The sequence below is a fragment of the Notamacropus eugenii genome, chromosome 3, assembly GCF_028372415.1.
Source record: "Notamacropus eugenii isolate mMacEug1 chromosome 3, mMacEug1.pri_v2, whole genome shotgun sequence".
NCBI lineage: Eukaryota > Metazoa > Chordata > Mammalia > Diprotodontia > Macropodidae > Notamacropus > Notamacropus eugenii.
Window position 1 is genome coordinate 433,572,674 of NC_092874.1, and position 12,593 is coordinate 433,585,266.

The 12,593-nt window shown below is 39.1% G+C and overlaps 1 protein-coding gene across 5 annotated transcripts in view; it reads right to left on the minus strand.

Moving 5' to 3' along the window:
* Positions 1-12,593, minus strand: part of ATG7 (autophagy related 7) — a 242,198-nt gene that overhangs the window by 127,442 nt on the left and 102,163 nt on the right. For all 5 annotated transcript variants that reach the window (XR_011964697.1, XR_011964695.1, XR_011964696.1 and 2 more), the window contains one exon: positions 7,453-7,575. Coding sequence is in view for 2 of the 5 variants with exons in the window: in XM_072598468.1 (XP_072454569.1) it covers positions 7,453-7,575 (123 nt within the window). In the remaining 3 variants the exon portion in view is untranslated. The remainder of the gene's footprint in view (positions 1-7,452; positions 7,576-12,593) is intronic.

The following is a 12,593-nucleotide window of genomic DNA, read 5'->3' on the forward strand; positions in this document are numbered from 1 at the left end:
AGACCTGTCTTACATAGATCTTTTCATCTAAAACTGTTCATCAAAAGCACAGGGGAAAAACTGTGGTTTGAGTTACTCCTATCTGCCCCTAGCTCTAAACATCTAAATTGATATTTTTAATCTTTCAGTTTAATACTAACCTGTTAAAGATAACATCTTCAAGTTTTTATGTAAAAAAAAAAAAAAACAACAAAAAACTGATTTGTGATTAGTTCATGCATGCCTCCTCATGATTTTTCATCTTTACTTCTTTTCTTATTTTTCTGTAGCTAGTCACCAGTATGCATTTGCCTTTGCCCTTGTATAAGGTTCAATACTACTTTGGATTAAGATGTTTATTTGAAAGGAAAGACAAGTTTGAATTATTATTATGCTTACCCTACATGGTATTTAGGGGCTAAGAGATATGAGCTAAACACAAAGGAACCTAATAAAAAGAGTGTAGTAATTACTCTTTCAACCTAAGGAGTCACCAAGTAATTAAATGTAGTCATTAAGTTTAAGATGGAAACGTATAATAGGCCAGTGGCAATGGACTGTGTTTTCATTTCAGAAGTCTATGACAAGGTAGTTATATAGAGAGAGATAAATAATGACATATGCACATGTGGCTATACTATTTATGCCTATGTGATAAAATAAATATATACACACATACAACTGGTTGGTTGGTATCTCTGAGAATCAAGTTACTAACTACAGAAGAGATAAGGAGGGAACTAACGGGAAGAAAAATGCCTTTAAAATCCTTGGAAAATAGAGGCAAAGATGGAAGAATGAAATGAAGAGTTGGGTCTTTTGGAAGTACAGAGAAAGTTTGACTAGGCAGATTAAAAAAAATCACAACTTTTGAAACTATAGTTTCCATTGTAATCCTATATATTTCATTTTATGCATTTAGAAACATTATTCTAGGATGGGTCCCATAGGCTTTACCAGTCTGCCAAGGGGTCCATGACACAAAAGTCTTGGCAGCCCTTCTCTAAACAGCACAGACACAAGCAGACATTTGACTGATGGAACCCTAAAGTGAGGCCTATTTTTTTGTGGCCCAGTTTTCACCGACAGCTCATTCTAACAGACAATGTGAGACCACTACAGAAAGCACAAAACAAAAGAGAGGATGATTATGCCAACATACCCAAAACTCGGATCCTTTTTTGGGCCATTTGTAGATTTTTCACTGAGTGGGCTCAAAAGCGGTCAATCTTCATCTTTGAAATGGAAGGATATCATGTGGAAGCCGGTTTGGTTAAGTGCAAGGACTGACCACACCAGACAGTGGCATGTGGGGCTCACAATAAAGTATGACTACAAAACAAGGAAGTTGACTTGCTGGTGTGGCTCTTAGGACAATATCGAAGGAGAATGATGACAGCAGCACCTCTGAAACAAGCTTCCAATCTCCTCAGTCCCTGGCACAAAGGTTCTTAAAAAATGTTGGAATTGGTTACGCTGAAAATTTCATTTGTATGCGCAAGCTCTTATGTGTTTGTAAAAATAAAACAAAACAAATCTTGTTAATTCATAGTCATGTTGCATCCATATGATCTTTCTTTTATTTTGGCTTGGGTTTTAGATTTTATGTTTCCTCTTTCTTTCTCCCAGTTTCTTATAGGACTTTCAAGTGGATTATGCAGTTGGGAACCCCTCATCTGGAGACAGGGTTTCTCTGGCCAAATTCCAACCAAGAAAAGTCTGTCTTCAGATAAGGTCTTGGGTCTTAAAGGCTGCTGCCCTAACACCAACTCACATTATCTTTACAATGCCTCATCTTCTACAGATGGTAATCCAGAGAGTAAATACAAGTGACACTGTACAGGATGAGTCTTGATTGGGATACTGCTGACCATCATTTCAAAGATCAGCCTTAGACCATCTGGCTTGTTGCCTGCCCTTTCTCACTGACGAAGCAGACAATGGTTAAGGCTCTCTTTTTGAGAGATGTCAAGGCAGAGATATGCAAGGTAGAAGCAGCCTGGCAGAAGGCATGGGGACAAGCAAACCTGATTTACAGGCAGATCGGTCAGGTACCAAGGTAATCTTTCTCTTCTAGAAATGGGGCCTAAGTGCTGATGTGGGAGTTTCTCCAAAGGCATATTTGTCATCAGAGGGTCTTGATGAAGCTGTATATCAATATCTGACTGCTGTTAAAAAACAAAACAAAACAAAAAATTGTTCCACAGGAACCAAATCAAAACCAGCTGTGAGGGGGAGAGGCCAAAAACTCAGTGTAATTGCTCAAAGTCCGGCAGAAACACTTGTTAATTGTGCTATTTACTTTGTTGAACAGTAAACTGCCACACCAATTTAGTCCTGTCACATGACTATAATGCTTTTCATATGACTTTAATACTGTGAGAGAAAACGAGCATTTATTTTCTAAACTCCTGAGGCTAGTGAAAGATGAATCAAATTCTCTATCATCATTCAGGACCACCCCATCAGCCCTGCTCCTCTGGGTGGGATGGAAGAGTTATGGGGGAAAAGTACCAGGCCTAGTACATACAGGCCAAATACTTAGTGTTCCATTCACTAAGACGCCAAGGTTGTTATTTTAAAGAAGAAAAAAGAATGCAAAGGACATTATAACTTGACTGGAAGGATTAAAAACCAAAGAAATCCTAGGCACACAAGCAAAGAGTGACCATCCAAGGAAGGAAAGGCTGGTCAGTGTTGACTGAAGGGCCCTGGGAAGGTTTCCTGGAAGAGGTGACATTTGAACTGGACTTTAAAAGGTAAAGAAGAGGGGCAGGGAGAGAGCGAGGGAGGGAGCAGCACACAACAAAAGAACAGAAGGACAGAAAAAGGGCATGTACAGCAAGAGGCCTAATTTGCCTTGCTCATAAGGGGAAACGGGAGGGAGGGAACATAAGATTGAGAAGAAAGGATGGATCATAAGGTATAAGACCTTAAATACTGAGCTAAGGAGTTCAAACTTGACTCATCATCAAACAGGGAGCCTGTGAAGAGATGATATGGAGGGAAAACAGGTGAAGACTGCAGTACTCCAGGGGGATGGCCATGAAATTCTTGGGGGGGGGGGTAGTGGGAAGTGAGCAGAGCGGATAGATCCAGGAGGCCTTGAGAGGGAGAATCAAAAGGAATTTTTAGCTGGTTGGGTAAAGAGGCAAAAGTGAGAAGAGTCAAAGTTGACACAGAGTTGCCAACATGGTGTCATATCTAATAGTTAACACTGTCATCTTATATTATTACCTGTGTTCTTTGTTTACTTCCTCAGGGAGGTGATAATCAACTCTCTGAGAAGGTAACTGAGTCTTATCCATCTCCTAGCTGCCTAACATGGCTTTGATGTTGCAGGTGCTTAATGAAGGAACATAGATTTGAAAAGATCAGAAACCATGGAACAAAAGGATGAGTGACTCACTCCGTCATGGAAGCAACAGTGAAGTATTCTTTTTTGGTGTTGTTTCTTTGTCAGTGCAACCCTCTCTGGCATCCAACGAGAAGGAATTGAAGAACTTCAATTCAACTTGTTACTCTTTTCTAGGCTTGGGACAGAAAGTGAAAAGAGCTAACCTCCAGTGCCTGTTCTCTACAGAAGCCCTGGGAATCAGCTTTCATCAGGTTTTGTTAATGAGCTAGGATTAGGGTTTCAAACGATGAGGGAAACAGGGAGAGGATCTTGGTGTTGGGATAGGATTAACTGAAAATAATGACGTGTACACGACCTGTAACTCTGCAAAGAAGTTCGGTTCTTGCAGGGAGGGCTCAGGTCATGAGAGAACAACGGAAGGAGGAGTACAAGGGATTAAGCAGTTGGGAAGCCTTTATCTGGACAGACAGTTTCTCCCATCAAGGAAGACCTTCATCTTCAAAGAAGATCTTAGGTCTTAAAGGCCACTGCTCTAATACCTCACATCATCTTCACAATGCCTCATCTTATACAGACGATAATCCAGGGAACAAATACAAGTGATATGTTGTACAGGATGGTGTTCAATGTTGAACGGGTCCTTGTAAAGACCTAATGGGATTGGGCAGCCACACTGATCGTCTCGCTGAACAACAAACGGGGAGTACACCAACAACAAATGCTGACATCATGAAGCATCCCAACTGCTCTGAGTCAAAAAGGCCAGACCTTCAGAGGTGGACAGGCATAAGAACTAACACCACCCACTTCTTTACTTACCAAAAGGGAACAAATATCAGGCAAATGACTACTGGTATTAAAGGAGGCAGGTGTAATTCTCAATAGGAATAGGACTGGACTGTGATTTCATTAATAGAGGAAACTCCCAGGCAGTGAGATGCCCTTTATCAATACAAGTCAGAACCTTCTTAGAGAGTTGTTTGTGGCACTAAGAGTTCAAGTGACTTGCTCTGGATCCCACAGCAAATATGTGCCACAAGTAAGACTTGAACCCAGGACCTCTTGGCTTCAAGGCTAGATCTCCCTCTGTATACTCTACTGCCTCTCAAAAGCATAGAAACATAGTTGGATTTAACTGTCTTAATTTCTGCGAAGATAAAGTACTTGTTTCTAGGACCAAAGGGCCTAGAATTAAAAGGAACCTCAGGGGTCACCTACTCTCTAACAAACAACAACCTACATTAGCATACAGTAATAGTGAATGCTTTTGATAATTAAGTTTGGTTGGTTAAAATATTTAGCCAAAGCCAAGTGACTGAATGAAGAAATTTAGCAAGTGAAGAAAAATGGCATACTGCAAAGAGTGCTGGCCTTGGAGCCTATGCTCAGAGTGTACCCCTGACACAAACAGGATGAATTAGTTTCCTCATCTGTTAAATGGGGCTAATGAAAATTGTGGTGTCTATATTACAGAGTTATTGGGAGGCTCAAATGAGAAAACAGATAATTCACTTTACCGACCTTACAGAACGATGGAAATGCCTACGAGTTACTGTTCGGACTCTAGAATCCTGGAAGAGAGAACTCTGAATTTTCAGTACCTCTGGATATGCTGTGAATCAGAGCTACAAACCAAAGTACTGCCCTTACGGAGATAACCATTCCCTCATGCTTTCTTTTCCAGGCTGTCAGGAGACTAAGGCAGTGTAAAAAACTGTTAAATACTGTAGGAAAACATCAAGATACCATGGTAGCACATGGGACTTCCGTCACTGATACCAAAGGTTACTTTTAATGTGACCTGACGAAAATAAGGACTGCTTCTCTTCTCATGGCTGACGGTTGTTAATGGACTCCAGAATTACAAACATAGGAAGAGATGTGTTGGTAAATGTTTAACAACCAGCTCTCCAGGAAAAAAGTACACACGACACACTTTTGAGTTTAATCTGCATTGTTCACATATTCACCATCACTTTCTTAAGTTTAGACAATCAACAAAACAATAAATCAAGCCATGGTTTGTAGCTTTTGCCAGTTTCCAAGATATAAATTTCTCTAAATATTCACACTGAATATGTAACAAATCAGTTCTTGTGAGCCACTAGGAGCTAGCTTCAACACACCTCTGAATGTAAATGTCCCAGTGACATTTGTGAGTGATGAAAGCAAGGAATCCAATATGAGAGCAGTTTCTCCATTTGTTCACAGAGACTTCTTTTTCTTACCACAGAGGTTCTCTATTCCTTTGGATCAAATGACTGAACAAATTGCTAATGTCTGACAATTAAATGAGGAGTCTCAGTGAGACCACAAAGAGGGAACTAAAGATAGACCTTCCACCACCTCCACGTGGCTTCTCCACATATTACCAGCTTAGGCTCAGGAACTGGCAGCTATTCCCAGGTCTGGGTCACTAACATTAGCTCTGTCTGAAAGGCAGGCAGAAATGTGAGTTCACTCAGCCAATTGATTAAGGAAAATGCTTGAGCTGCTTCCAGCAAAATAAAAGAATAATCGCATTTTCTTGGCAAGGCTATAAAGTTCCATACACTTCTTTACATTACTGTAGAGCAAAGCCAATCAGAAGGAAAAACATCTGCCATCAAAACAGTGACATGGACTCCCACTTGAAGGACACCAGAAATAGTGACTTCAAAAGATCACAATCACTATAATGCTCTGGAATTTTGTGAGTACCCTAAAGCAAATTCACATCTCCAAAATATATAATGTTCCAGGGCCCCTGGACTTCATGGGCCTTAATTAGTCTAAGACTTATCTCTTGATCTGCTTAGCGGACCTTCTACCTCAGATCACTGCATTTGAGATAGTTCCTGACCTCAGGTGCGACAGATACGACCATAGAGTTGATGTTGTATACTCAAGTAGGACAAATGGAAACCTAGAATATGCTTCTCTTTGTCTATTCAACCCAATGTATAGGTAGACCAAGTTTTGTTTATATAACTTATCACAACTCCAAGAGCTCATTTTTCATTTGAACAATTTTATCACCAAGGTAACAAAGAAAAATTATTCATTCCCATATTTCTATTTATAGAAACTCTCCACTTGTATAACTAGGCAAATTAACATTGGCTTGGCCATAAATCTATCTCTAGCCAGAGTATTCACTTGTCTCATAACAAGGACCATTCAGGAAGGCAAAATAAACATGTATCTTGCAAAAATAGGCTTTAAAAAGCCATTTCCACCCCCATTCCCTCTGCCACTTGTTATGTGTCTACCATAAGGTTATGATTTTCTACAAATGTTTTGCTAGGGAACAAAGAGAACCATACAAAACAGTCACTGTCAGTGCTCAAACATGTACCAAGCTAACAGGCGTCTGATCTTCTAGAGAACAGCTTCTTAATCAGGGGTCTGCAAACTTGGGTGGTTTTCTTTTTTTATTGTAATAGCTGTACTTCTTTTGTGATCCTTTGTAGTTTATGCATTTGAAAGCATGATTCTGAGAAGGGGTCTCTAGACTTCTTAGCTCCAGACTACTGTCCAAGTGGTCCCTGATACAAACAGCATGAAGGAGCTCTGCTCTCGAGCCACCATCAAGCCAATGACAAAGGAATAAATGGGAGAAAAAGAATCACTTTTCTAGACTGAAAGAAGAGAAGCTACTGAGAAAGGGTGCTTGGCATCTTTCTCCTTGAATCAGCATCCATTCTTTTGGAATAGCTTTTAGAACCTTTAGAGTTCTTTTAAAATGAATCTGTCTCTCAAGTAAAATCCAGTTTCTGTTTCAACATGATCAGGTCCAATGTCTCCACTGTGAAACTAATTCACGGGTCAAGATCATACACGAAATGGCTGGACATTACACCTATAGCAACTGGCACTTCTCCACTGAGGTACAAAAATATCGTCTGAGAGGATAATTACGAGGCGATAACAGTGGTGTTTAGTACAAGGTATTTAATGCACACAACCCTCCACTGATGTAAGAAGGTTTCTGATAGTTAGCAGGTGACCGCCAGATTTACTCCATAGCCCTTGTTCTAACACAATATGATGACTTTCTCCCTTTACTGTATAGCCAAACAGTACTGGAAAAAGCCTTCAAACACTTAAGACAAGAAGCTTCATTTTCTTCTTACCTCAGCAGCTTGAGTCTCCTGATGTAACAAAGTGAGTCCAGTCAAGTCTTCTAAAAAGGAGTGTGAAGAATTAAACACTTTGGCCAGGAAATCAAACCCTTCTTTCTCATACTGATCAAGGACCTGTAAAACAGTTGTTTTAGAAAAAAAAGGTTTATAAAACATGTTATGGACTTAGTCTGTAACAAATAACACCTGCCCAAAATGCTGCAGTTGTAGAAATCAGGCCAAACTAGAATATGGCAGACTCCGGGGTCTGCTTCATTTTTTAAAGGGAAAAAAATTAATCTGGAGAGAATTGCTATTTCCCATTTCTATCTCATAAGAAAAGGTTTTCAACCACACCTGTGAGGTATGCAAACTGCATACTCCTCTCCCCTGAATGGTTTCTCAAAAATCCATCAGGGCCATGCCATACTTCATTATCCTCATACCAACATTTGTCCTCACTAGAAGAGAGGAGCATGGTCAGCAAGCATGGATTAAGCCCCTACTGTGAGCTAGACACTCTACTAAGCTCTGGTAATATAAAGAAAAGCAAAAACATTACCTACCTCCAAGGTTCCTGCATATAAAAAGTACTTAATAAAGAATGAATGAATAAATCAGTTATTTCAAGGAGTTCTAATGTAAATCCAACCTTTCACTGGTATCAAGCAGTGTACTAAGTGTTAGCTAAACCTCTACTTCTTTTGTGTTCTTTTAAGACAGGGGTGGAGAACCTGTACTTCAAGGCCACATGTGACCCTTTAGGGGCCACACGTGAGGACCTAGAAGGGTCATGTGTCCTCAAGACCAGGGGTTCCTTACTCCTGTTTTAAGAAATAAAGTACAACTTAAATAACTTGAGGCATATTTGGTGCTCATGGCTGTCCTGTGCCAATATAATAAAAAAAGATAATACTAAATTAATTTGCGGGTTTAATTTAATCAAATTACTAAGATACTTTATAGAACTAGGTAAAATAATAAAAAATTCATTTCAAGTAATAAATATCTAGGTTTTCAAAAGAAAATTTTTAAAAAGAGAAGTGGGAATAATACTTCCCAATTATATTCAAATTATACTATTAAGCAATTGTCATCAAACTATTTGGTGTCGGTTAAAAAAACAGAAAAGTTAATCAGCTGAACAAACTAGATGATCTAGTTTTTGATAAAAGTGAGACTATAAGTTATTTGGGGAAGAACTCCCTATTTGACAAGAATTGCTGGTGAAAACAGAAAGAAATTTGACAGAAATTAGGTTTAGACCAACATCTTTTACCATATACCACAATAAGCTTAAAGATACTTAACCTAACTATTAAAGTTATGTCAAAAAAAGTTATAAGGGAAGAGAATCACACAGAAATAGAGAACCTTCTGCAGAACAGGCTGGCTGAAGACAGAGAATTGGATCTGAAAGGGGAATGAATATACCTCAAGCTCCAGAAGCACAGGAATGCCCAGCAGTGACTGGCCCAACATTCATCACTTCTATATTTGTTCCTCCTATTGCATCATCCGCTGTTGATTTTGAAACATCTCCTTCTATTGAATGCAAAACTTTTCAACAAATTTGAAGAATACCCTAAGGGTCTATGATATCAACAGTTGAACTCCAGATGTTCAAATCTTAGGAAGCTGCCTGAGGCATTTAGAAATGAAGTGGCCTGAAAGAGCCAGTAAGGGTCATGCCAATTCAGCCCTCTATCCAGTTCTCTGAGTTCTCCCTACAAAACGTACTAATTCACATTCAAATTTTAAAAGCAAACAATATTTATTAAGCACCTGCTACATTCAAGGCACTGCACTAGGAGCCAAAAATGCAAAGACAAAAAAAAGTCTTGCCTTCAAAATCTTGAGTCCCAATTGGAACGATACAAGAGGTATACAGATAGGTAAACACAAAGTATATGAAGTAATAATAATGTAACTCTGAGAGTGTGATAGCACTGGAACCAAGGGGCACACAGATAGACCTTAGGTAGGAGGTGAAACAAGCCACATTCTTAAAGGAAGCAGGGAATAAGTAGGTTTTTCAGGAAGCTAGGAATGAGTTGACTTCTCAGGCAGCTTAGGCTGAGAACTGCAAGCCTAAAACATACAGTCAGGTCTGAATTTGGGAGAAGAAATAGAATTGCCTAATCTGCATTCACACCTATGTTCCAAAGCCCTCAGAGAAAAGTCCTGGATAAGAACATTCTTCCAGACCAATTCAAGTACTTCTGGAGCACCTATTCCAGAGGTGGGCAACCTGGGGTCACACCAGGGGACCATCCCTGACCTCTTCTATATCGATGGGATACTGATCTTTTGAAAGAGGAAATTCCCTACACTTCATGTGCTTTAACATTCATACTGTTATTCACCATCAAAAGCCCATCCTTGAGGCTTCCTAAACCTTTCCTCTAATCAGACTGTGCATTACTCAAGGCCCTTTGTCTGTCCTTTTTTCCCTTTTAGCCTTCTAAATGTTGACAATTTATTAGTCACAGTGATTCAGTTCAAGAAATAAGGTGAAGCCTGAAAAAACAAGGGTGTATAAGTAGAGTTCTTAGTGAGGAATTATTGTTCCGAGACTCAGAAAAAAATAATACAAAATAAGTTCTCTTTTTCTAGCTGACCACTTGTGAAGTTAGGAGTAAGGAATCTTTTTAATCTTCAGTAAGTCATGGAGCCAAAACGTTCTCTGCCTAGCACAATGAGACCCTGCATGCCAAAGTTTTCAATTAATAGTGAGGAAGGAAAAGTGGGAGAAAAATCCAAAAAAAAAAAATTGAGCAATTCCAGAGGTGAGGCTTTGGGGATCTCAACTGAACTTTTGGCTTTTCAATGCCATGCTAGAAAGAACTTCTCAGTAACAGAAATCAGATGCAGGAAAAGCAAAAACTACAAAAGAGGAAATACATGATTTATCCATGATCAGGACATACAGAAAGTCAAGTCCTAAAACATCAACAGAACTAGCTAAGTCATGAGCCCCCTAAACACTTTATTTTGGAAAACAAATAATCTTCTGAAGGTTCTTTTCATCATGGATTTTCTAGTATTCTCTTTACATGCTGTGAAGTTGATCTAATTAACAAGATATAAGCAGCTTACAAATGTACAAATTATTTCCTTCACAATAATTCAACATTCCTAAATAGAAGGAAACAAAATTCATCCAAAACATTCTCTCTCCAAATGAACTGGATGTACACAGATAAAACCTGATGAGCTCTTCTGAAGCCATACTTCACCTAAAGTGTCCTTCATTCCACACAACAATCATAATCCTGAAAAATATGCCCCAAATCAATTTTGATGAATCAAATCGTATTTTACATTCATTTAGAGAGGCTAGCTTCTTATTTAGAGTAAGATTTCAAAGGCTCCCTTGGTAACATGAATAATTGTTCCCTTTTATAATGTAAACAATGATTCCTAAGCTTTACTCAATTTGTAAGGCTGGTTTTTCTTTAGACAGGGTACAGCTGTATACATATCTTGGATAATGCTACATCTTCTTCAAATATTAGACCTTTAACCTAACAGGTGCTCAATGCGTATCTGTTGACCTGAGTTTGTCATGTCTCCCCTTCTCAAGAATCTTCAGTGATTCCCTAATATCTATTAGTTTAAGCCTATCTTTCTCAAACTGACATTCATTCTCCTCCATTAACAGGTATTATTATCTAACCACAGCTTTTACTACCTCTGTACTGGAGCCAAATCAGTCCCTTTAGCATTTTAAAAATATTTCCTACCCCTGAGTCTCTCTTTATGCTCCTCCTTTACCTAAAATGGGGTCCCATCTCTCACTTGTCAATTAAAATCACATACTTCTTTCAAAGGTCAATTCAAGTATGAATGTGGAATGTTAGAAAACTACAAGAGAAGTCTGCAAAGTGGGGTTCTCGGCTCTGCCACTAATAAAACTAAAATAAACATATGTATTAACATGCTTGCACAAATTGTGAGTAAACTATTCTAGATAAGTAAACTTCATTTTCTTTACATTTGTATGTTTATAGTTAAAAATTAATTTCACAAAAATTAAATTTTATCCTCACTAAATCCTTGGTAATTAACTTCCATGGAGTTAACATTTTCCCATTCCAGTGATCCTGAACCCCCAAATGCTATTATTCAAACCCCATTCATTATGGTCTGTCTCCCCACTCCCTGCTCCCAGTTTCCACAAGAAAGGGTTTGAGTTTTACCTCCTTTGACATTCACTTCATCCATGCCTAGCACCCAATCAAAATTCAGGTAGCTGTTGCTCGACAACCTCCAAGACATGCCACTTCTTGCCTCAATGAATTCAGTGCCTAGTTTACGGTCTTTCTATCCTCTACTACTCCTGTCCTTATATTAGGGGACTTCAAACAACTTAACTTCCCATTTCCTCAAATTATTTGTTTTCTATTACCTCCTTATCTTTGATCTTGCTATCACCTAGAAATACACCACATCCACATTCATGAACTCCAATACTGACTTCTTTGATCACAGTCTTGTCATTCTCCCTCTCCCTTGCAACCAATCTCTGTTCACGGTGACCTCTAATCCTTTCATCCCTCGGTTTTTTCTTGGCCATCATCCCTACACAGGCTATACTTTCCTCCTTTTCTCATTTTTACTTCTTGGTAAATCAGTTCAACTCTATGCTGTCCCTTACTTCTTTATCCTGTTAACAATCTTGTCTTGTCAAGCCTCAGCCTTGGAATATTCTTAGCCATCCACTGCCTTTTTTCCTATTAAAACTGTGCTGACTGGATCCACAACAAATTTACATTACATAACCTCAACTAGGCCCTCACTGCAGCAAGGCAATCCTTTTATACCTCCCGAATTGACTCACTATCCCACTGACCACATCAACATGTCTAGACTTCTTCATCCCTCCTCAAACCTCCCACAGACCCCAATCCTTCAACCCTCTCATCTGAGAACTTTATCTCACATTTCACTGAAAAAACTGAAGTTGTTTGATGAGAGCTCCCTCTTCTCTCCTTTCCTTCATCTCACATCACTCAGATGCCTCTAGTACTATCTCTTCCTTCACCTGTCACACAAGAAGTGGTGGCCCTTCTCCTTGCCAAAGCAAACACACACAACTAATCTCATTCAATCCTGTCTTCTCCAACAGACTGCCCCCACTATCATCCCTA